This window comes from Pavona decussata, unplaced genomic scaffold (assembly GCF_977016875.1).
Source record: "Pavona decussata unplaced genomic scaffold, jaPavDecu1.1 SCAFFOLD_2, whole genome shotgun sequence".
Lineage (NCBI taxonomy): Eukaryota > Metazoa > Cnidaria > Anthozoa > Scleractinia > Agariciidae > Pavona > Pavona decussata.
In genome coordinates this window covers 2,088,732-2,114,818 of record NW_028145426.1, presented here as the reverse complement: position 1 = coordinate 2,114,818, position 26,087 = coordinate 2,088,732, and the positions used below count along the sequence as shown (strand labels likewise).

At 37.5% G+C, this 26,087-nt stretch overlaps 2 protein-coding genes across 2 annotated transcripts; one reads left to right on the top strand and one right to left on the bottom strand.

Annotated features, from left to right (window-relative positions):
• Nucleotides 1-686: 686 nt before the first annotated feature.
• Nucleotides 687-18,883, bottom strand: LOC146489967 (endophilin-A2-like). The gene is made up of 10 exons (XM_085112187.1): nucleotides 18,705-18,883; nucleotides 18,523-18,591; nucleotides 12,178-12,250; nucleotides 10,706-10,849; nucleotides 10,157-10,290; nucleotides 8,826-8,892; nucleotides 7,568-7,662; nucleotides 5,253-5,356; nucleotides 4,746-4,954; nucleotides 687-2,949 (listed from the first exon to the last, which is right to left on the bottom strand). The coding sequence occupies exons 1-10, from the start codon at nucleotides 18,747-18,749 to the stop codon at nucleotides 2,816-2,818; spliced, it is 1,074 nt and encodes a 357-aa protein (XP_084968313.1). The 5' UTR covers nucleotides 18,750-18,883; the 3' UTR covers nucleotides 687-2,815.
• Nucleotides 18,884-18,926: 43 nt separating this feature from the next.
• LOC146489966 (ADP-ribosylation factor-like protein 15) lies at nucleotides 18,927-25,339 on the top strand. The gene is made up of 6 exons (XM_085112294.1): nucleotides 18,927-19,125; nucleotides 20,404-20,551; nucleotides 21,887-21,946; nucleotides 22,328-22,383; nucleotides 23,725-23,877; nucleotides 24,357-25,339. The coding sequence occupies exons 1-6, from the start codon at nucleotides 19,072-19,074 to the stop codon at nucleotides 24,513-24,515; spliced, it is 630 nt and encodes a 209-aa protein (XP_084968420.1). The 5' UTR covers nucleotides 18,927-19,071; the 3' UTR covers nucleotides 24,516-25,339.
• The last annotated feature ends 748 nt before the right edge of the window (nucleotides 25,340-26,087 follow it).

Genomic DNA, 26,087 nt, shown 5'->3' with positions numbered 1-26,087 from the left:
ATTCTGATTAACTGGTTCCCTTGGGCAGTCTTTAATTTTGCTACATGTATTAAGACAACTAAGACACCACCAACGGGTCTGATTACACATGTGCATTAGTTGTCACCCTGAGAGGGTGGTAAAGCTTGAATGTCTTCATGATCCCAAGAACTATACGAAGCTGGAATGGTCGAATTGACCGGACAGAGAATAATCCCTGTTGATGCAAGTTAAGTACTCTGCTAATGAGTCACTCCCATAAAGTATACAGATGACAAATGCATGTATAGTATGCGACACATGGTGTGACAAGGAGTGATGGTGATGATGTGTGGAAAATAGCCTGCGTAGCTGGCGGTTTTTTGTTGGTGGGCAGGAAAGCCGGGCCAAAACGAGTGGTGAAGTGAGGAAATGGGGTGAAAGCCGCGCCAACGAGCGGCTTTGCCGCGAGGAACTGTTGCTCTCGCCCCATTTCACCGTGGCTTCGCCACTCGTTTTGGCCCGGCTTTCCGGGAAGCCCACCAACAAAAACCGCCAGCTACGCAAGCTATGTGGAAAAAGGAAAGTGTAGGGGACTGATAAGGCTGCTATGACATGCAAGTCACAGTAGTGATGCAGACAATGACTTGCAAAGCATATTTAAACCTATTTTAAATAAGTGTCTTATAAAAACCTCAAAATATGAAGAAAATACCATAACAATAGTATAACAAAAAAGATACCTTGTGAATTTTAATTGATTCCGTCAAATACCTACTACAATAGAAGTGCACAGTTATTCCTCACAAGACACTTATTGTATGAGGACACCTCTCCGAAGCCAACACCCCGTTGCAGTTTCAGCTTCCACACATGTTCTCCTAACACCTGACACTGCCCTTCTCGTCTCCCCACCCCCTCCACCCACCCTGTGTACTAATTATTATAAAATCCCACTTCTACTTCTCACATCAAAATTGACAGTGTTGCTAACTTTGTCCAACTGAGTTATTGGTATTGATTATTTACGTTGTATAACTAAGTTTTGGTTGTAGGTTAGTTCATGAGATTCCCGTCACCCACCACATGTAAAGATACACAGGAATAATTTTATATTTATAAACCATTTGTGTAATGAACAATCAAGAATATTTTTCTTCCAGTATAGGCAGACTTTCATCATACTTCTCTGCCTGCAAAAATGATTGACATCCTTGCTATTATACATGTATGTATTATAAAACCCTAACTTCCCTGATAATAAATTTGAAATTTAAATTCACAAGAATTGTTTGTAAGATTTTTCAGTCATTACACTACTTGTCAGAGAAAGAGCCAATTTCTCACATAAATTATTAAAAATACATGGAAAAAAAATCGATAGATGAATTTCTTCAATCAGTGACAAAGACAAACATTGTACTCGGAAATACATGTAGGTTTAAGTTCTCCCAACAGGAGTTGGAAGTCGCTGACTGGAAAAATACATCTATCGTATTATTATAATTTTATTCACCAGGCTTAAAACATTACATCACATTTCTTCATCCAAAAAAAAAAAACCTTTTTACAATAATTACCCTAGCCAGCAATAATTATCTGTACTCCTTCAACTCTAACATTAATTTTTTAATGATTGGTATATTATGACCATTTATTAATTATGAGAAAAGATAAGTTCAACTTTAGCAGGGACACATGTGAAATAGAGAAAGTATAAATGACACCAAACTGCTGTTCACATCTTATCTAAGTTATGGCTCAGATGCAGCCTTCCAAACAGTCAGTTTTAGGGGAATTGTATTACCACCCTCCCCAAAACTGCGTCGGAGGCTAATCTCACATATTGATGCAACCGAATAAAAGCAGGTTACTAAGTTGTTCCTTTGTAGGCCCCATCTTAACAGATGCAAATGTAAACTGCACACACATGTAAATCTGAGCATCTGACGTTGGACATGATCAATTACAAATGCTTCACTCAATGTCTTGCATAATCTGCATCTTGCACTCATATCTCGTGTAAAAAAAAGGGGAAAAAAAACAGAATAGAGAGAGGTTGATTGTGGCAAAAAACAAATGAACAAATAAACGAAAACAAAAGCAACAACAAACAACGGAAACCAAATATTAATTATTATGAGCAACCAGCTGAAAACCATTGTTAGAAAGAACATGCCAACAAGGGTATATTGCCCCAACAGGACACAAGAGCTACACTTTGGGGCATAATATAATATATGTTAAATAATTATCACATAAGTCACATAAAAAACTGCAAAATTGTACAGCTTTGTTCTTAACTTTATAAAGGAGTTCTGAACGTTTTAAAATTTAGTCTGTTAAAGAAATGCAAGAAATAGGTGAGCATTTCTATTCCTGTTTTCAATTAACAGGAAACTTCTGCTCACTATTTTGTAGTTATTCTATTAATGAAAAAAACAAAAAACAAAAAACAAAAACAACAACAAAAACATTTGCTATTTCCTTTCAAGAATAACCCACAGGAACTGTAGCATGTTTGTTTTTATGGAGTGTTAAAAAAAAGAAAACAACATTGCTTTTGACCACGCAGTAACAGTAAAATATACATGTAAACTTAAGGTCAATATCAAATTGTTAGTGACAGCACCACCTATTTGTTGGGAGGCCAATCAAATCTTTTACTATTTTTACAACATCAGGGCAAGTACACAGTTTGTAAATACCACATGGCTGTAAAATACAAGCTCTGCACACTCCACATTTTTTGCATTTCCATGAGAATTGACTCACAGCATAAAAAAATTAATTAATTTTAAAGTGACAACATCTTAATCCCATTGAAAACCTAATTAGTAGTTTAACTAAAAATCTTTCAAATCTTTTCTACGTAATTAGTAGGGAACATTCCTGCTTTGCCATTAAGAGTTCCACTGAGCCAGTTCTCGTCAATTTGCTCATCCACCTGGATAATGTCACCTTCAGCAAAATCAAGTTCTTGATCATTTTCTGGAAAGCAAAATAAATTTATAGAGAAAACCAATGACACATTAGGGTACTTATTTACTTGCTTACAAACTACATATAATTATGTAGAACGCAAGTATATGTCACCAGCAGTGGTATCACTAGTTTCCAGCAAGTTTATGGCAAAGCCTTCTACTAAGAACTTGAAAATGACAAAAAAATCGCCAACAATTGGGGACTTTCTTCACTTTCTGACCAGCTCCTTTCCTTGATGAGCAGGCTTCTCCAAAGCTTAAAATGACAGCCCAAATGCAAAATGAGGTGTCTATCTTCCTTACAAACTAAAAATGTCTATCAAAATACTCTAGCAGTAAACATGTGGATGCCTGTGAGAAATTTGTTTTTAAAAGGTTTGGGTTTTACAGTCAGTCTACGTCACACGTGACCATTATTTCCAAGAATGAAAGGAACATTTGAATTCCTCTTTGTAATGTTTAGCATTTGAAAGGAATGTTGGTAATTTCTCTGGAAATCTTTCCGAAAAACATGCATTAACTGAAAAAAAAAAAGATTCAAAATACTTGCGAACAATTGTTTATTCTTGAAATACTTAATTCTGTAATGTAAAGAAAAATTCATAGCTTTATATGGTCAATAAACTACTGTAGGGAAATTTCTACGGGAACTCTGAAATCTTGTTGGCAATGTTCAAAACTGACATGTAATTTCAAAACTCCATTCAAAGTTCAAAAATACTGGTCACGGGTGATGTGGATTGACTGTAACATTCCTGGGGATTACACACAGACCTTTCAAGGGGCAACATGTAGGGGGAGTTTTGTGGATTGACTGTGACATTCCTGGGGATTACACACAGACCTTTCAAGGAGCAACATGTAGGGGGAGTTTTGTGGATTGACTGTAACATTCCTGGGGATTACACACAGACCTTTCAAGGGGCAACATGTAGGGGGAGTTTTGTGGATTGACTGTAACATTCCTGGGGATTACACACAGACCATTCAAGGGGCAACATGTAGGGGGAGTTTTGTGGATTGACTGTGACATTCCTGGGGATTACACTCAGACCATTCAAGGGGCAACATGTAGGGGGAGTTTTGTGGATTGACTGTAACATTCCTGGGGATTACACACAGACCTTTCAAGGGGCAACATGTAGGGGGAGTTTTGTGGATTGACTGTAACATTCCTGGGGATTACACACAGACCTTTCAAGGAGCAACATGTAGGGGGAGTTTTGTGGATTGACTGTGACATTCCTGGGGATTACACACAGACCATTCAAGGGGCAACATGTAGGGGGAGTTTTGTGGATTGACTGTAACATTCCTGGGGATTACACACAGACCTTTCAAGGGGCAACATGTAGGGGGAGTTTTGTGGATTGACTGTAACATTCCTGGGGATTACACACAGACCTTTCAAGGAGCAACATGTAGGGGGAGTTTTGTGGATTGACTGTGACATTCCTGGGGATTACACACAGACCATTCAAGGGGCAACATTAAGGGGGAGTTTTGTGGATTGACTGTAAAATTCCTGGGGATTACACACAGACCTTTCAAGGGGCAACATGTAGGGGGAGTTTATTAAAGTGCAGCTTTAACCACTGACATCTGTTTTCAACATGTGTTTACAACACATGTATGAAATGCCTATAAAGTAAAATAATATTGCATTCGCAGGTTTTGTTATTTCACGGAATGAGAAGTGTAGTCAACCAAAAGAAAGATACTGGTATGTCCAAAAATGGGAAAAAATTAATCAGAAACTTTAACAAGTTGGTGAGGGTGTGAGTACTTCACTACAAGCTTTACCTGACTCAAAATCATATAGAGCTTTAAAGGGACCACTGAAGTAAGAGCCATTTGATTGTGGAGGTGGTGCTGATGGGGCTGATGGGACAGCTGCTGGTGGTGGAGAGAAGCTGTACGAAGAAGGAGATTCTTCATCACTGTCCTGATCATGATGGTTTCTCACAGGCGCTCGGCGCTCAGTACGAGGACGACTGGAAGCCTCTGAGACTCTGTACATGTGAATAAGATTCACAGTTTAGTTACCGAGAAATTAACATTGTTTTGTTTGAAAAAAAAAATAGATTGTTTTGCTTGGACACATACATGTACATGTACACATACTAAGTACAGTGGAACCCCCCGCTTACGACCACCTCGTTACTACGACCACTTTTTTTGTGCCCCAGGTGAACAAATTCAAAGTCCAGTCCTTAATTTAACAACCTCGTAAATCCAACCACCATTATCATGACCATGTTTTCATGGCCCGAAGGGGTTCTGCTGTAGTATGAGTGAAGGTACACTCACTTGTCATTCAAAGTGGCAACTAAGCTCTCCATAACATCATAGCAATGTTTGTGATAATCCAAGATGGCATCTGCAAGGGCTGATAGCTGACTGACTTGTTCTAGCTGAGAATAAACAAATGGGGACATAATTTAAAGGGGAAGTATCACGAAAATTTGCTGTCATTTCAAAACCCAAAAATGTTTGAGTGTCAGCAGAAACAACGAAATTATTGTCAAGTTTGTTAAAAATTATCACCCCAGTGCAATAAAACTGTCGATTAGTGCCTCTGGCCAGAGACAGAGTAGGCCGGTTTGGATTGAAACTTGAAAAATATTAGGCTAATGTTTTTCAAGTTCCCGCATTTTTGTTTCCGAAATGCGCGAGAACAGATCACAAATTGTTTCTTTCAAGAATTGGGTTGCTTTCGTTCCTCTCGTCATTCTAGAATTATTTGGCAGGTGATTGAAGGTCTTATATTTTCATCATTTTTAACAAAAGATATCATAACCCCATGATACTTCCCCTTTAATATGATCGTAATTTAACCCATATTCTACCAATGTCACCCAGGGTTTTCCAGGCATATCACCAAATTAGCAAAGTGGTAATAAACAACCCCATGTGCAGTAAAAATACACAACTTCAGGGTAAAAGAAACAAAAACTCCTTGGTTTAAAATAGTCAAAATTTCTAATTATCGAATAAAATACACTAGTTACCAATTAAAAATTTTCCAAAAAACAAACTTGAAAGTAAAAATTTAGAAAATTTTGATGACATTTGATCCTCGCATCACATGGGCGAATTTGATCTGCTCGAAGGACGTGTTTGTTTACACAAAACTACGCAGTTGTCACATTTCATCAATGAAAATAGAAAGAAAAACAGACAAAAAGCTTTCCTAAAAAAAATTATTCATAAAAGTCTTTGTTTATGCTTAAGAAACAAACATGTATATAATTTTAATTCGAGACAAGAAATGTGCAAGCAGGAACTGCAAGTCCATTTTGAAGCGAATTTATCAACCCGTGCATTTAAAAAATTTTTCGCAAAAACTGTGCCTAGGAATACGAAGAATCTGTCAATCAGAATAGTATTCATAGTACGAATAAACAATCAAACCTGTAATTTTTTGTGAAGTGCATTCGTAAAAGTACTCGAACATTACCAAGAAAGTCTGTGGCTTAAATAATGATTTGAGATGTCTGCTTACTCATCTGGTTGATAAAATGACAATTTGTCCTGGAAGCACAATTTCTTCGCCGTTTATTCTCATATTTCTGCTGTCGAAACTGTCATGTATTCCTTAGCAGTTCTTCTTTTGATCTACCATTTTGAAAAGGTGTGTTTTCCTTCTGAAAACGCGAAATTGGCATCTGAAAATTTACATGTCAGCCCACGTGTCATCCATTTTCCCCAAATTTGAGGTTTCTTGCGTAGACAAAAACTTTACTTTCTAGGCCCCCCTAAAACCTGTAAAAGTATGTGCAGACAGTGGATTCTGATTGGTCAATCTTTTCTGAAGACAATAAGAACAATAGGGGACAAAAAAACCCCTTCTAGGGGAGGCAGTTACTAAATGTGACCATGTGCAAAATCATGGCGAGTTTTGGCTGGCACGGTGATCAATGGGATAAATTTACTGGTAAACATAACTTGCGCTGCATGATTTGTTCCACCTGAGAATTTGTTCTGATTACAAACTAACTCTTGAAACATCAACGCTCAAATCTCTTAACCAACCAACGCAGTGGCTTTGTTTCTTTAGAAACTAACCCCCTTATCCATTTGTGCTAGCATCCGGTCCACAATAAGTGGACAGTAGCAATACCGCTGTAAGCTCCTACATGTATTCTGTAGGAATTGGATTCTTTTCTGAGACCTCTAGGTTCATAAGACCTGCATGGCACAGGTGTATTGTACCGTTCCAGAAAAGAAAAAAAAAAAACCAAACCCACCCCATGGAAGGTCATCGGAAATTCCTAAGGGGGAGGGGGTCTTAAAAGTCAAAAGTTTAGAAGCAAAGTATGAAGCTAAACTGGAATTTCCTGGAGGGGAGGAGGGGGGGGGGGGTTATAAAACAAAAACCTACCATTAGGGGGGTATGGAAATTAACTTTTCTGGAACTGCACATTTACACAATAATATTGTTTTTCAGCAAGACCTATCCATAAAAATTAATGCCCCAGCATGTATGTACATGTATCTACGCCATAGAGAGTTTTCAAAGGAAAATTCTCTCTCGTCTATAGAGAACAATATTTATTAGCGTAAACGCAATTCAACCTTTGCATGCAATCAGTTAATGAAAAAATACTTGTGTTTTAGCTTACATCAGAAGACTCAATAAGATTCAGCATGCTGCTGTAACATATTTCTTTGGATTCCTCAAACTTTTCCTCTGCAACTCTGATTTCCTCCTCTGGAACTACATAAGTAAAAGACCAAACAGAACTGTAAATATCCTCACTAGTGAGAATATTGATGATGTCATTTCCCACTTTTTTACCATTGCTTGTGCAGATAGTCGAAGGAAAAAGGCGAGTGATAGATTTGTCTATACAGTAAAATGAAAATTACAAGGTGGCTTGAGGAAACAAATGTTATTTTCTCGCGTTAAAAACAATATTTTATGAACAAGCAAAGTCAGTTTGTAAACTATTGTTTTTACCACTTGAAAATAGGATTTATATCTTTGCGCCGCTATGTACTATCCTCTACTATGTATTATACAGGTGTAACCAAACCACCCCACCAGTATTAGTAAGATAAAACTTCACTTTATGATAATACTCGTACAATATACAGTATATACATAGTTGAATGTTGTTAGTATGAACACTATTGGGACAAATAAAAAGTTTCTGCACATTTATTGAGTAAATTAATTTTAGGGAAAACTAATGTATGGGCCTTAGCAGGCTCATCTGTCCCAGATCGGTAAAATAAACGGTGTACAAGACCTTCGTCCGACCAACTTTCGAATATGGAAGTGCGGCATGGGATCCCTACTACTGGAGAGAGTTCAGAGAAAGGCAGCACGATTCTGCGCTGGCAACTACAACCCATATGCAAGCATGACAGAAATGCTGTAGGAACTAAATTGGGAGAAGGAAAACCACCAGACTATCTTTAATGTATAAACTCTCCCACAACCTGACGAATTTTTCAGTAGCTACCCATTAAGTGAAAGAAGAAACTGAGGGAGCCACTGTTTTAAGTTTGTAGTTCCTAGGGCAAAGAAAGATGTTTTCAAGGTTTCCTGCTTCCCGCGAACAATCTCTCTCCCCTAAGAAAATGTAAATTCAACATCCGTACATAGTCTTAGATCTAACTTGCTCAACAGCTTTTAATACTCTGCCGTATTAGTTTTATTCAGTTTTCATATTATTGCATGCTTTTAAGCTCTTGGATTTTAAAATAATTATTATTGCAGTTATTATCATTTTATCAGTTGGTGTGATATCTTGCAATTTTACCAACTTAATTCATTGTAGATGTAGATAATACACTGTACATGCAGCTGGGTGTCCATATTAAGTGGGTGGCCATAAAAAGGTGTTCAGCTGTACAGTGTATGCTCATTTGTACCTTTGTGTCCTTTTCTCTTCTTGCAGTCAAAATCAAGCCGTCTTCCTTGCATCTTTTTCCTGTGGTGCTGTAAAAAATAATACAGTGTAGCTCATCGACAAGGAACCAAAATCCAGAAGGTTAATACCAGAACCAATCAGAGGTGATCTAGATTTTATCCCTCAGCTGTATTAAATATCATAATATTGATATTTGGACTTTGCCTGGTGAAAATACATGTATGAGAATACAATTATTATCATTATTATTATTATTATTATTATTATTATTATTATTATTATTATAACAATTATTATTGATTCTCATCAGAATAATAACCACTCTCAAAAAACACTGATCCACTGGGACTGTCAAAATTTTGGTTACTTTGTTCTTAAGTTGGACAAAAAACCTACATAAATAATTTATTTTAAGGTGATTCTGTTGTAGGTTAAAATGAATCCAGGTTCAAATGATTTCAACCTAGGTTGATTTTTATTTTCCTTTGTTAAGGTTGGGTAATTTACATCTGAAACAAAGGAAAATACAAATCAACCTAGGTTGAAATCATTTTAACCTTGGATTCATTTTAACCTACAACAATTCCACTGAAAAAGAACGAGTATTGCCTAAGACTTGGTCCAGTTTATGACTATGTTATGAGCATTACAAAAATGCAATAAAAAATGGGGGTCACCGTGCTCGTTTTTGTGCAACCTGGATGGCTATTATAGTAAATATATGACCCACAAGGTCTATATTAGGAACGCTAGTAATCAGAAAAGGGAACTATCATTTCTAGAAAAGTTAATTTCTTGCATTAAAATATCGAAGCAGTTCAACAAAAATTACTTTAATCTTACATAACAAACTATTTTTATTGAACTGGAATTAAGATTATGAAAGAAATTAAAGATTTTGCTGCAGGTGCATGTAAGCAGCACTACAAAAATACCTGCTTTTTAAAGCATTCAAATAAAAATATCTCAGAGTAGAGTATTAAACTTTTCTTTAAATCCCGATATATAGTGGTCAACCATATGACATTTAAATTAATGCATTAAAAAATGGGGGTCATCGTGCTCGTTTAGAAGAAAAAGACCATTTATTTTCCTGCCGAGCTTAACCTCAAGGAAATCCCGTAATGTTGTGTGTGCGCGTGCTCGTGCTCGCGCTAACTGACGCGAAAAATTATGCGCAGCAAGGATGCCCAATGCAATTCAGTGGAATCACCTTAAATCTACTACTGACTCAGAGGTCATCCAGACCTCTCTCTGGATAAAATCTTAAGAAGCCTTGTGTGTCCAGTGTATTTGTGAGAACTACTTTTTAACATCACAATGAAATAATACCATTATTTCTTTGATATCTCTGTTCTTAAGCTGATCCAGTGGGTCCAGGAAATTCTGCTTGACATTTGAATCAAGTGCTTCCTTTATCTCAGCCAGATTTGAGAAGGCTTCCCCGGCATCCTGCAGAGCTTGAGCTGAAATGTTATCAAAATTAGAGCAGAACAGCTGTTTATGTTGTGGCTCGACATCAGGTAGATTTTTAACCTTTAAAACCCCAGTATCATCGTCCCTATCTTCGTTACTTTTATCCATAAAATATTTCCTGGGCTACCAGTTGGGAGATTAATAAAGATTCTTCAAAAAGATTTTTGTTCCTTGGTTTTGACTTAGGCTTTCCTTTACCACTGGCTTAAAATAAGCTTTTAAAAACATTTTTAATGAGCGACATGAAAGCTTCAGTTATTTTTAATCTGGGATAAGCGTTAACTGGCTTTCAAACAACCAGGCCCTGTAAGGTACTGTAAAATAGACACTGCTCACTGTTGGGGCTATGACGGGTCAGTGCTTGAAGATTTATCACAACAAAACCAAATGTCAGTGCCATCTTACCAAAAAGTGACTCGTCTCCAAGCTCCTGTCCTCCTTTCTGCATTGTTTCTCCCAGCTGGCCTTCAGGCTGAGGATACCTTGACACTTTAGCCTCTCCTCGAACTTTATGAACAGTTGACTGCATTGAAAGCTTGGCTCGCGCAGCTTTAAAACCAACAGTACAACTTGTCACTCATGTGGCATTGATGATATTTGAAGGGGTGTGCGGAATAAGGCCCTAAGTGACTTTTGATGTAAGGTCAAATTCTCCTCTTGTTTCACAAGTGAATACGAGGCAATTTGGAAGGAGAATCTAAAAATTTATCAGAAGTCACTTAGGGCTTTTTTCCAGGCACCCCTTCATTTACAGTGTTGTAGATGCTGCAATTGTCACTTGACAAACCTTCATTTACTATTTGTTAACAGAATTTGATGTTACTGAGACAGTGATCATAATTTTTGACAGGTCTGTTGATCTCAATGGAAACATCTTGTATGCCCTGTGCTACAAATACACGTGATCCTAACCTTTCACTGTCATAACTTCTGAAGGGAATTGGAATGGGAATTTTATCACATCTCAGATGGTCATAGAATAGAATAAAATCTCACAATAACCTCTTAAAAATTGTAGAAAAATGCAATTTAAGTTAAAACAAGGAACATAGGCAAAACAGGACAAAACTCAAAGGCAATGCTTGAAGGCAAACTTAAAAAGAGTTTGGCGGATGCTTCTCAAGCTCATCTGATCTGCAGTGAAAGCGTGATAAATAATGCTCAGAACCATGTTTGTCATGTAGGCATGATTTCACCAACAAATGAATTTTGCATCAAGTTTAGAGCTCATCATTAATTAATAATAATAAGCTTTCTTCATCCATCTTAAAAAATAAATATACAATGGATTTACTTAATTGGGTCTAAAGTTAAAAATACACAATCAAAAACGAAGGAGCCTTGCTGCCTGCGCCATAAAAGTCTTCGCATGTCTTTTGGTTCTTGACCTTGGTATTGCTACTGGTCCTGGTGATCTCAGGTTATAGCAGTAGCTAGTATTTGGTTTTGTAGCAAAAATTTGATTTGGGTGGTTTTTATTATTTTACAATTCTTTCCAATTCACGCTTTGTCGCTACTTTTTGCCTTTCCTCCAAAGTCGGGAGGGATGTCCTCCGTATCCCAATGATATCCAAACACCAGTTTTGTCTGGACTCCAACTCATCTACAAGGTATTTTGGCAGACCGCCCCAAACTGGGGATGCATATTCGAGGAGATAGATACATGTACAGAATCACCTAGAATACCACAGCGTAGCCTCTTTAATAAGGAGGGGCAGAGTTTTGGGTATACAATGTACATGGCAAAATATTAGGGTTGGTTGTAATTTAGTATGAAGACCTGAAACTAGTCAGTGAAAAGAAGATACGTACAGTGTACTATGAAACTCACTGAGAACAGCACAGTACACAAAAGTTTTAAAACAGAACAACTGTACCTGGATTGGGCTGAAGGTATTCTTTGGTTTTGGTGATAACATGTTCCACGAGACCTGCAGTAACATCAGTTTTCTACAGAAAACAGAAACAATACACCTGTTAAGACAACCCACAAATAGTCCTCTGTCAAAGAATGGATTTGGAAAATGGTACAAACAAAATTTGCACTTGATGATTCTCTCAAAGTCACAGGGAAGCCAAATACATGTATATGGCCATGCTTCTAACAGCCAATTAGCTCATATCTGGCAAGTGGACCACTGACAAATCTGGCTTGACAAAATTTTATTTTTTCTTCAGTGACTTTGATGGATAGTGGGATACATGAAGGTCCAGCAATATTTCAGATGGGACGGCATGCTTCATCATGTTGTTTGTTCGGCCAAAATATCATACCAACTGGTGCTGTGCAAGTTTAATTTTGAAAGGGTTTCTCTAACAGTATTTGGAGACAACATTGTTATAATCAATCTTTGAACATAACAAACTGCTTTATTATTATCTTATTGTACTACATCAGGGCTGCAAATAAAGGCCGGTCAACAGACAATGTCCGGTCAAAATTGGGTATTGACCGGACAAATCCTCGGATTGCCGGACATCTTGTCCAGTCCTTTACCGACTCGTTCAGAGAAATTTTAATTTTTATCTATTTGATAATCACGAGGGACAACATTCATGTTTCCAAAAGAAAACAAAAAGAATATAAAATAAGACAAATTAGTGGTCGAGAAATTCCCAGTAGTCGCAAATTTCCACGATGTCATCAAGTCCTGTCGCGACCGCAAATCATCGTGTCTTCCGTTATTTTATTTACTTTAAGTGTTCCCAATTAGTAGAGGGCTTTACCTTTGGCTAGATACCATGATTGACTCTTAAATAAAGTGATTGATTGTTTGAATGATCGGAAAGCACCCTCCAGAGATTCAAGAATAATCTCGCTGCACCAAGAATACTCCACGTAGCATTTGTTGCAAAGTGCGAAAAGCAAACAAACCATACGTTGCTTCCGGCACACCCTGGAAAACATGCTTGGTTACTAAGCTTTCTGGTGATTTCAACACTCGATGCAACTCAAAAATGGAGCGTATAACACAAAAAGTGGAAGAATAAGGTTGTCTTAAAGGGATTCTAAATGGAAGAAAGTCAGCGAGCACAACAATTGTACTTGGAATAAGACGCCATGATTTAATACAATTACGTACAGTGCTGCCGAATTTCGAAATCCTTAGACGATATGAATTAAAGTTTAACTTAAGTGTTTCTTGATTATGTTTACATTTCAGTTAGCTTCTTTATTCAAATTAATTAAGAGGTCGTTTGAACCCTTCAGCTTTCATATATTCTGCACATTTTACTTAAAGTTCAGTTGTAGAAATGATGTGGCGATTGCCAAAGTGTAATATTTAATTATAAGTGATTTTGGCAGATGTAAAGTAAAACGGACAATTGCGGTTATATCTTGCGTAACCGTTCCACGTACTGAATGCGAGGCTGCTTCTGCAGTAAAGAGTAGTAAAACTATTAACTTGTAATTTTTATTGCCAAAGCGACTTGGATTTAGTTGTTTTTTTAGTTATAAAAGGATTACTGTGCAATTTGGGTTCACTATCAGAAGAGTTACGACTGTTAAAATTTGACCGGCCAAAAACGGGCAGTGTCCGAGCAAAAACATGTTTGACCGGACAACGTGACCAGCGCCTGCCCGTTAGTTATTTGCAGCCCTGCTACATGTATGAATATCTATATGTAAGAAGTCCTTTAATGAGCATTATACAAAAAATTTTTACTCTTGTCTGGGAACATCCAGCGCACATTATTTTACACATACTGCTATTTCAGAGAAAAGTGCTTGAGTTTAGTTTTCAAATTATCCCATGCATGTCTAGCAAGTGCTTTAGCAATATTCTAAGCATACCTCACGCAACATTTGTACATGCTTGAGAGTCAACCTTTATTAGCTTCTTTTAATTTTGGTGTTGTGTTGCTTAGGAAGTACAGTAATCCATCATACAGAAAGAGGTGGCAACTGGTACAGTTACCCATGATTCTTAATGCACGAAAGCCCTAAAAATGCTCATCAAAAATGCACAGCAAAGTTCTAAAAACTTCAAAACCTAGCACAGATACACAATGTTGTTAGTACAGGGACGAAATTTAAAGAAAAATAAGGCTTTCTACTGTATGTGCCTTTTGGCTGTGTTAGTTTTGCAAGGTACATGTATTACATGGTAAAATGTACAGATGCCATCTTTTTCCATATGGCAAATTGCTGACACGTGAAATCACACAGTAAACAAACTAAATCACAGAATCTGGTCATGACTTAGCTCCCAAATAAATTCACTGTCATTGGGGGTGTAACTTACATTGTAACTACAGAGAGGTGAATTGTAAGTATGGTATTTTGTGACACTCTGTAGTGTTTTGGGGCACTTTATCCACAAAATGTTTGAGTGTGAACAGATGGATTTAAAAAAAATGACATTGTATGCATGTAACTAGTGCCAGTCCCCAACTGCATGCCAGAGAGAAAAATCCTTAAAACTCAGAGAAAAAGGGGTCGAGGTCCTATTATTTTCCATGAGACGGGGATTACCCTGTGTACAGCCACCCACTTTCCTCCCAAAAAAAAATATGCAGGTTAGACGGAGATATTCCAGCCTTCTTTATAATCTGACATATAAGCATTTACAGTGCAGCTCAGAAATAAGTGAACGTCGCATACGCGTACCATACGCAAGTAATACGCATATGCGTATGCTGCTATACGCGTATGCGTATGTTGTCATATGTGTATGTCCTGCCTTTGTTATTCATTGCCATACCTTTGCTTTATGTGGCATTGTCTTGCACAATGAAACGAAAGTAAAAGCGACAGCCCGCAGCACGAAATTCAAATAATGACGATCGACAGGACTATAATAGAACGCGTTTAGAACCTCGCTTTGACAAACTCGAATACAAGGTGTCGTATTTCGAAGCTTGCTCGCTTAGGAAACTCAACGATAAAAAACCTTAATAGCGACATGCCCTTTTTTTGTCAATTTGATTCTTCGAGAAAAGAAAAATAGTTTATCGAATTAATATTAGTTGCTGGACGAGCGTTAACAACAAACTTTGCGTTCGCTTTGTTGCTACTGGCAGAACAAGCTTGAAGGTCAAGAACGGCGGCTGTCATATTTCGAAACTTATCGCTTTACAATCGATGATTCGACAACCAGTCGATTAATTTTTCTTTTACTAAAATGTATTCGGTAAGAAAATAATTTTTAGCTCGCTCATCTACACTACCTGTGGAACCAGCGCTAAACAGTGTAAACAAGCATGATCATAAATATCGTAACATGTATCTTTTGTTGATGTTTACATATCGTTTGCGGTGGTCGGTGCGGCAGGATAATAATAATAATAATAATAATAATAATAATAATAATAATAATAATAATAATAATAATAATAATAATAACTTTGTTAACGTGTCAAGAAATGTAGCTGAGGGGAGAAGTCCCCTCTACTAGTAGTGGACACCTAACTAAATTCTAGAAAATTCTAAATTCTAAATTCTATTTGCATTATAATATCAAAAAAGGATATCTCTGGTTCTCTTAGGCAGAATTCGCTGATTTAAACGGTAAAATGCTCTCCATTCATAGACAAGATTTTCCTTCAAAGTTTCTGTGATGCGCCGATCACATTTACTTGATTCTTCTGCAAGGAAAAGCTTTGGTTTTTCAGCACGCTTCGGCGTGAGTCCATTGTGAAATGTTATTGTCTTTGTAGCGTCACGGCAAGGACTGAAAAAAAAAAAAAAAAAAAACGATATCTCCGGTTCTCCTTGGCAGAATTCGCTGATTCAAACGGTAAAATGCTCTCCCTTCATTGGCAATATTTTTCTTGAAACTTCCTGTGATGCGCCGATCACATTTATTTAACTTTTCTGCAAGGAAAAGTTTTGGTTCGGCACGCGCCGGCGTAGTCCATTGTGAAAGTGTGAAATGTTATTTGTCTTTGTAGCGTCACGGCAAGGACTGAAAAAACGATATCTCCGGTTCTCTTTAGCAGAATTCGCTGATTTAAACGGTAAAGTGCTCTTTCTTCAAGGCCAAGAGTTTTCTTCAAAGTTTCTATGATGCGCCGATCACAAATTTGTAAACATTACGCGCCGAACATAATGCGTTATTTTTGGCAAGTGAACGTTTATAAAAAATATGCCGTCGTTAACGTAAGCTGAATTGTGGCTCAAGAAATGGAGTGCTTTAGAATGGTTTCCTCTTAACATGAGGCTTATCGTTTTGGCAACATTTTTCACTTAATGAGGAGATTTGGGCAAAAATTGATACTCATACACTTGATATAAATTACGCTCGATCGACAGCCGTCAACAACAAACAGCCGGAATAAGAACAAGACGATCGACAAACATGCAGCTTGACCACCATTTTTTCAGCGTTTTTTGAAATGCCCATTCAATTCAACAATGACCTTTCCACAATAGAAGAAACAATAGGCTAGCTCATACATACTAATGAGACATACGCGTATAAGGATATACGCGTATGCCTATATGTCAATATGCGTATGCGTATATACATGTACGCATACGTGTATTATACGCGTTTTACGCGCACATTTTGGTTCGCTTATTTCTGAGCTGCACTGTATTGTTTTTGTAACTAATATAACTGCTACTAAAGAAAATGGATAAATATATGTGCTTATGACATCATAACTTCTATAAAACTTAAAATTTTGAAAAAATTTTGTCATGTGTTACACCTTGGAGATCTTAAACTATCAGCACTATTATCAACTTTCACACCTGTTGGCCGATTGAGTTTTAGGCCTTTTTCTGTTCTGATTGTAACAAGAAAATTGTGAGCAAAAGATGGTCCAAACAACTTCTCTGTGGAAGTTAGGATTTCCATGATAATGACAATTAGGAGCTAAGTTCTATTGTCCCCCCTTAAAGACACAACACTGTAAATTCAAATAATCTCTGTCCCTCTCAGATAAACCATCACTTTACTGTGACTTTGTAAAAATACTAAATAAATTTCTCCAATGATAAAAAAATTTAGACCAGAAATATTCCACTGTTTCAAAGAAAAGAATGTTAGAGCTCAAGGATTTGAGAGAAAACTTTAGGCAGACACTAAAATCCAAAGGAACAATGTTACTGTCAAAGAGTGATAAAAATACAATTTATCCCATAGACAAACAGCTGATGTGCATGTAACTATTGCAAATTACATGTGTGTTGTCATTTCTAACTGCCATGCATGTATTGTCTTCGTGAACATTTCTTAGAAGTCTCTGTCAGTTTATAAGGAAGACAAAATATCTCAAGATTGCGATTAAACTTGTTAAACAACACACGTTGTGGTACTGAATGGTTGTAGAAGCGATTTCAATAATTCATGACCGCACTTGCTCTGAGCAGTTTTGCCGGTGTAGAAAAAATGTGTTACAATAATTTATTACTTCTATCAATTTGTCGATCGGTGTACTTTTCATCCGAATCTTTTCGGAAAGATTGCAAAGTGATTTCGTTATCTCCGTCTAAAGATAAATGGGATTAGAGCATTCGTGATATTAGCCATTGGAGGATGTTTAAAGTGTTAAATCAATCATATTGATTTCAAGACCAGTTTCAGGATGCAAATAACAAATCGATTCATGCCAAAAATCAGGTAACCCAAATTATGACTGTTCTTCCTAGACGATTTTAGTACAACGCTGTTACAACTGCAGAGGCATCATACAGCGAATATTATTATCCTGATGAAAATAAATTTAATTGTTTAAAGAAGGGCAACTAAAAACAATAGTGTAGGCATGAGGTCCAATGTATTGACATCTCTTACACATGAAAACAAGGAATATTTTCAAGTAATTACAAAACACCACGCGATCCAGTTTTTACTTTTACTGAATGAATTGACAATTTTGTGTTTATTCTGTGACGAGAGAGAGCTATAATGGGGGAAATTGTTAGCAACATTCGTATGACAAGGCAAACGCAACATAACTCGTGTGAAAACATGGCGCCCGGTTGGTGACAGAGGAAATTTGGTGACAGGATGTACAAGTCACGTTAAAAGAAACGAAAAATTATTAAGAGGAAACTATGGAACGAGAATAAACCGCAGGAGGTTTCACCATAGAAGACCATTTTACAAATGCAAACCATCAAGTGTTTCCGTATTAACTAAAGGCGCACATCAGTACGGGGTTCGCTCGTATCTGAGCAGTCAAGGCTGTTTGAAGTTGTCATTAAAACGATGAAAATCCTCGAGTGTTGTATAATCACAAAAATTTATTATATCCATGAGAAAACTTACCCTTTCTAATTCCACGAAATCTTCATCTAGTCTCGATCCTTTGGCACTTCCTATCTTCTCGCTCATGAACTGCCGCATGAAACGGAAATCAAAGTTGTAAGTTCTTAATTTCGTGAAGCTAAAGAGAACACACGTTTTGACGCCTGTCAGGCCAGGACCACAACAAACTCAACTTCCATTACCTGGTTTGCCTTATTAATCTGCTTCTTGAACCCTGCTAAAGACATGGCGACTTTGTTTTGATCTCTTTACTTTCTGATCGTACGAAGAGAAACGTTTAGCAAACAGGAACAACGTAAAACGACAAAAATAACTCTTGAATCAGCCGAGTTGAATTGTCACGTCGACTGCTCTCACTTCCTTCGATGGAAGGTCTGGGCTCCAGTCACGTGATTCAAAATGGCGGAAGAAAACAAGAGTTGAAAGCCCGCGCAAACAATCAAAATTTTGTTAGTCAATCGCTGTCAACTTGGCGTCGTTTTTATTACGCGTTTGCGATGGAGAATTCCTTGATTGTTACATGATTATCCAAACCTGATAGGTGATGACATGGGGGAGAAGTGTTCTCTGATATGCGCCATCTGCCGCATAGGATGTTTTCGGGTAAGAATATTCAGAATATTATAAGCAAACCTGCGAGATGTTGAGGCTTATTAGCTTACATGTAATCATTATATTCCCAAAGTAAACTTACAAATCTGACAGATGCAAGAAATCTATACTACTGGAATTAAGCTACTGTACTTCATATTTTTTTGTCAGAATCAAGTTTTGAACCACATTTTAAGGTTAATTTACTTAAGTTTAATTAAAATACCAGTTGAAGCTTACATATACGTTAAACGTCCCGGCGTGATCAATCGATGACAATCAATCATCGGAAATCCAATCGATAACAATCGATGACCATTAGTTATTTGTTATGGATTACTTTCGGGAATCGATGACCAATCGATAATCACAAGCTTCAGTCCTTTAAGTGCTATAAATTGCCATTGGCTGCCATCGGTTATTATTGACTATTGTTTGCTGTCAAGCAGATTGTTTTCGATCAATAATTGGGAGTTTTGTTCTGCTCGTGGTCGCATACATGTCTGTTGACTTGCCGCGGCTTTTCCACAAATAACCCGGGAAATATATGTCAAGTTGTTTTGACTATCTACCAGGCTTTAGTTAAAGGGTACCATGGATGCCCATTTGCTGCTGACGTTGACGAGCGATCCTTTGCTCAGAATCACAAAGGAGATTGCGGGAATGCACTGAAAGCGATCCATCTCTTTTGGGCTACAAAAATATGCAATTTGATGACAACTGATGATAATCGATGGATTGATCACACCGGGTAAACATTGATCATAGGGTAAAAATAGATCCAGTAGGAAAAATATGAATAAATGAATAAGGTCCCTTATTTGTTTGTGGAATTGCTTGCGTCCTGTATCCAGTCTGAAATTGATGATCAATGGCAATATATGGAAATTTATGGCAATCCATACTAATCAATATCAATGGGTATATTGATGTTATTGGTATGTATAACCAGTCGATTGAGGAGATCTTTGTGACCTTTTATCGATTGCCATCAATTTTCAAATTATATTAATCAATCAATCAATATCTTAATGGGTATTGAGTGATTCCACATTTTGCCCGCTTCAGAGAGTGGGGAGCCAATGAGATAATATCACATCTTTGCACATACAATGTCACTGTCTTGATTTTTAACACATTTTATTTTTGTTTCCATGCACCCAACACTGATGTGTCAAGCTGACAATTTCTGCTAACCCTTGCACAGTTGTGTTGTCTTAAGTCTCTATAATTATATTTGGGTTACGCTGATTGTACAAACTATTAAAGTCATTGAAATAATGTTTTTAGTGTGGTCAAAAGCTCTGCTGTAAGCAGCCATCAGTACCAAGACCAACATATTCTGTGATTGCAATTGGATTGGGTCAGGCTGGCAAATCACTGCTGTTTGCTAAGATTAGTGCCGAAACCATTACAGATGACTTAAAACCTACAGTTGGTAAGTAATTTTGTATGATGTTCAGACTTGTCAGAGAATTAATACTTACAGTACTTACAGTACAGTACTTACTGTATGTACACCTGTATCAGACATTTCTTCAAATTTCCACTGACTTCACTATCGCGTGATAGTGGCTTTCATCAGTTTTACTATTTGTGAGTAACAAGTAGCATTTATCTTCAGTACTATGGCAATAGTTTGAAGACACAATTTAATGAATTGTCTCCTTCCAGGCAATATTGTCTGGAATTTTTATCAAAACTTATGACAACATGTGCTCTGAGAACTATCCAACATTTACCTGTAAGAGGGGTAAGTGGAGAGGGTGTACCATACTTGATGTGTTAAACTTAGATGACTCACATGTTCAATGTAAGGACAATTTTCAAGAACTGCAATAATGTTACCATTTTTACATTTAAAGAAACAGAACATGACTGAGTTTGGAAAGAATTTTTTAGCGTGTGTTTAAAATATCCGTTACATCTACATGTAGATGCTCAGACACATTAAGGGTGATAGGGAACTGATTGGGGGTGACAATCCACCGTATGGAAAAAGATAGCAACTGGTACATTTACCCTAAAAACGTTCATAAAAATGCACAGAAAAGTTCAAAAAACTTCAAACCTAGCAACACAATGTTGTTAGTACAGGCTGGGATGAATTTCACCAAACATTATGACTTTCTATGTGCCTATTGGCTGGGTTAGGTTCACAAGGTATTGTCGTGAAATGTCTTTTTCTGTAACGTGGATTGAAACTGGCTTGACTAGGTTATATTCAAGCTTATGACTCATGAAAGTTTGACAACTTCAGGACGTTTTACCAGAGTGGTGCAGTGTTATAACAATATTACCAATAATTGTAACCAAGGGGTTGATTGAAACCAGGATGCTTAAAAATACTGAAGATCTTCGAGCAGATGCTGTTTGTGGTCTGTTCAAAACTTTCCTTTTCTTGGAAGTTCCTGTAGTGGTGCTTACGACAAAATAGAACAGTTAGTGAATATAACAGAACCCAGTTGTTAGAAAGCTGATTATCGCTAATCCCCAGTTTTCATCTTGTTCATTAAAAGTGCTTTTAAAAGGTCATATTAAGCTAATGGTAAAGAAAAGTCCAATTCAAAACTGAGGAACAAAAATCTTTTGAAGGAATCTTTACTGATTGGTATTTAAACTCAAATCAAAGTTCATGTTAACCCTTGATTAGCCTTTTCGGGCTTTGAACAACTTGGCCAGGTTTTGATAAAATATTTTTTAGACTGTACAAGCATTATTTATGTATTTAATTGAAAACATAATAAATTTTGTTATTAATCCATTATTTCAGGTTTTTCTGTGAAAGCTGTCCAGCTGCCCACTGCTATCCTTAACATCAAGGAACTTGGAGGTCAGTATTTAAATTGTGTTGAAACTCACAAAAAACTTTGTTTCCTTTCATACATGTGTTTTTTTTACACTTCTAAGGACTGGAATGACACCTGTCATATACATGTAAAGTATGCCACGCATGACATTCCAATCTTAGCAGTATACAGGATGTTTGTCCCATGAACCCAGTTTATTGGCTATAGCTCCCACGAGTCTCCAGTAAAGGGGTACCTTGGTCCAAGCTCAGCCAAATTTCACATGATTGTCTGTGACTACATTCTTTTTAACATACACACTTCTCTAAGGTGGACAAATAGAGTTGTTCACGGGTGTGTCTGCCCTAGAGACAGTTGATGGCTGTGTTCATTAATGATAATTCTGTGTGTGCTTGTGTTTGTAGGAGGAGACAATGTCAGGAAGTACTGGCCACATTACTTTGAAGGAGCTCAAGGAGTAGTAAGGAACACTTTTTGTATCATCTGTGTTCTTATGACAACCAAAATTATTACATGACAAATTTATTCTTAACTAGCGTATGTGCAAAAAATTTGCTGACATAAAATGCAAACTGAGAAAAAATGTAAGTGTTCTGTTTACAGTGGAAGTGCACTTGGCTACCCAAGCTACAATCATCAACAAATTTTCTTTGGGAAGGTTACTCAACAAGGCAACAGAAAGTGGGTCTCTATTATTGACATCGGCACATTTATTACTTTTGTATGTTTAGGCCTTTGTTTGTCGTCTCCCCTTCCCCCCCTGCCCCCCTGTTCAATGTTGGATTCCCCACAATCCATATACACGTAAAGATTCACTTTTTAAGCTCAACATTGAAACAGGGGAGGGGAGGAAAGTCTAATCAAGGTAGAACTTTGGTATCTTCCCAAGATTATTTTCGACGATTGTAGTTTAAAAGCACTCCACTCAAATAAAAGGAAAAAATAATCCAAATGAAAAGATAGCAGTTTAAAAATGCCAACTGGCAAGAGGCAAACCCAGGGTTGCCACAGGCAGGGAAAGTCAGGGAATTCTGTATCAAGTCATGGAAATACTAAATTCTACCTCATTGTGAGTCAGTGAAAATTTATTTTCTAAAGGGTGACCACTTGGTTTGGGAAACCTTGTTGGCAAAGGTAATGTTGTTTCAAAAAGCAGCTATGAAGGAATTCTTTTCTGTTGCTTCATTGCTGGCTTGTTTTGGAAATGAATTTGTTCTCTGTGGTCGGTGAAAACTGGTTTTTGGTCAGACTGAAAAGGTCAGGGAAGTTTGTTTTGATAAGTGGCAAGTCCCTGCAAACCAGTCCTTGGTCACACTATTGACAAGTGCAACCAAGGAGTTGAACTCAGGAGTACCAAGGACATCAATAACTCATAACAAGTGGCCAGAACAGGACTTGACCTTTGGATTACAAGTCCGGTGCCCTGACCACTAGGCCATGGCATGTCCATAAAATTAAGGTGATGTTTCATGAGTTATATGCAAGTTCTAAGTGAGCAAATTATCCAGCCCATTAATGGAAAAAAAAAAATAAAATAAAAAATAAATCGGGAAATTCTTTATTTGCCATAAAGAAACAAACACAATAGTCTATACTAAAATAGCATTTAAGATGTGGTGAGGAGACCTCAAGAAACCATCGGGCGTTAATTGGGATAGCTTCAAAGTGTGTTAGTGTTCACATTGCACTAACACAAACACTGGATGGTTTAGCAAGCTACACTGTGTGCATAATGCATATGATGAGTAAGCAAAGATGGATCCAAGACACTCAAGCTTGCCTTCTATTATTTTCCATACAGATATTTGTGGTAGACAGTAGTAGTAATGATGATGATGTGGATTTAGCAGCTGCTGAACTTCAAGAAGCTCTTTCCCACCCCTCCCTGGGGACTCTTCCACTTTTGGTTTTGGCCAACAAACAGGACGTCCAGGGAGCTCGTAGCACTGAGGAGGTCAGTTTTTGCTGCAGGATGCTGTGATTCTATGTTGTTTCTTTGTTATTTTGTTAAATAAATGAAATTACAAAATAATGTTCATTCTATGCTGTTGCCAACGGGAACTGGGCAGTCCATTGTGCCTTGAAAGGAACTGACATTGTTCCCTACATGTCATTTTTGGCCAATTTGGAACATTTGATAACTTGGAATCCTACCTAACAAACTTTGGGATGCTTGGAATTCTTTCTCTTAACAGTCTTGTGGTTAAACTTTATGCATCAATGTATCTGTTAGATATCATTCATTATGTCAGTCTTGTTTTGTCCAGCTTTTTGTTTGGTTGGGTGTTTAGGTGGTCAGTCAGCTAAAACATAAATACTGCTCCAGATGCAGTTGGACCTTCGTTAGCGTCAGCCAAAACGTTAACTGAGAGGAATCTCAACTTTACATTTGATTCCTATCTTGAATATTTTTTCTTGTTTTTGAATCCACAGCTCTCAAGAACAATGGGCCTGGATGTAATAGCTCGTAACAGGGATTGGCATATACAACCCTGTTCCAAAGATGACGTGGAAGGTGCCCGGCAAGGGCTGTGTAAACTAGTGACGTTTATGTGTCCCGAAAAAGAGACTACGGCAGAGAATCAAATATGAACTCTTACTAGCCTGGTCCCAGTTGTTCAAAGAGCGGATAACTTTATCCGGTTAATAGGTCGCTATCCAGTGGATAAAACTTACTCCAAATAATACATTTTATCCACTGGATAGAGATTTTTCCCTTGGATAAAGTTATCCACTCTTTGAACAACTGGGATCTCATGTATCGAAGACTTCTGTTTCTAAAGGGCATCGTAATGATTTCTAGGTGTGGTGGGCACCAAGCCTAAAGCACCAGACATTTGATGCCCTATTTAAATCTAACTTCTTAAGTTATGCATGCGTTTGATTGTAAGGCCCATTGCCAAACCTACATCTTTATTTTAGAATGAAAGTGAAAGCTCGGGCTTGCTATCTAATCAGCAGATAACTGTTTGAGTTGATGAAAAGTTTGAGTAATCCAGGGTTATGCTTAGTGACTGTCAGAGGTAGAGTGTTGCAAGGGAATCTGCCTTTGGTTCATAAATTAAAGAACTATCTCGTTGTTTGTACTTATTGCTACTTCCAGTATCGCCAGGGCACAAAAAGTCAATGGCAGCCTAAAAACATGTAACTTATGGCCAAGTTTTCTTTTAAAGCAGCTACCATGGCGCGGAGACTGGTAACACAAATTATTGTTTTCGGTCAGGGTAAGCCAAAAGGAAACTGGACACCAACTTGAAAAAGTCAGGGCAGACGTTGGCTAGTTCTTCCCTTCCCCTAGCTGAACTAAAGAAAAGGCCAGGGAAAACTGTAAGTTAGGTGTCAAGTTAATTTTAAGGGGACCCAAGGGTATAGAAAAGATATGCAGTCACGTGTTAATAAATAGCCGGCCAATGTCACCAAGTGGTTATAGTGGAACCTTGTGTTAAGTTCAAGAGAAAAAACACACCGATGTTTCGTTGAGGTGATACATCCAAAAGCGACATGAACAGTAGGTGCACCCAACCAAAGTGAGAAAGTTAAAAAACTCGAGGTTTTACTCGAGAAAAGTCCGCGACACTTGCTCTGTACTCACCGATATTTACTGGGATTTTGTCGCGCCCAACGCCCGTTCCGTGCGTCACTGTTTTGAGCAAGGAGAGAGTACTGGAGATGAAATTGGTAATTAGCCGCACTGGACCTTGCCTGTTGCAGTCTGTTGCAATCATTGTAGGGAACTAATATGCAGTACTTCCGCTTTGGTATGGAGAACATGAACCTTTTCGGTGAATTACACGGAGTATCGCTAGGCAATAGGTACATGCACATAGCAAGGGAAACTGAAAAATCCAAGCTACGAACCGGCTATGTTCACTCTTCGTATCTGTTCTTTTTCCTACTGAATGATCCGCTATTGAAGTCAGTTGGCGGATCCGGTACGTGATTGTAACTTTAACCCCATGTAATGAAACTGGTCCTGCCATGAGCAATTCGAAATCCAAAACGATGACGGATATTGTAATTCTAGACAAATCCGTCTCCACAGAAATTTCCTCCAGTGAATTAAAAAAGAAACTGAAAAGAAGAATGGTTGTTATCGATTCTAAATTTGTGACGATGGGAAAGGTCAAAAGCCTCTATATTTCGTTTGTCCCTCATGTCGATCCA

Bases quoted from the DNA above. Each gene is read 5' to 3' on its own strand.
- LOC146489967 (XM_085112187.1), bottom strand. From the start codon at position 18,749: ATGTCTTTAGCAGGGTTCAAGAAGCAGATTAATAAGGCAAACCAG. The intron at 18,592-18,704 runs GTAATGGAAGTT...TTCATGCGGCAG, and splicing joins AGATTAATAAGGCAAACCAG to TTCATGAGCGAGAAGATAGG. The intron at 8,893-10,156 runs GTATTATTTCAT...TATTTTTTACAG, and splicing joins GAGATATCAAAGAAATAATG to CACCACAGGAAAAAGATGCA.
- LOC146489966 (XM_085112294.1), top strand. From the start codon at position 19,072: ATGGGGGAGAAGTGTTCTCTGATATGCGCCATCTGCCGCATAGGATGT. The intron at 19,126-20,403 runs GTAAGAATATTC...TAATGTTTTTAG, and splicing joins GCCGCATAGGATGTTTTCGG to TGTGGTCAAAAGCTCTGCTG. The intron at 20,552-21,886 runs GTAAGTAATTTT...CCATTATTTCAG, and splicing joins TGACTTAAAACCTACAGTTG to GTTTTTCTGTGAAAGCTGTC.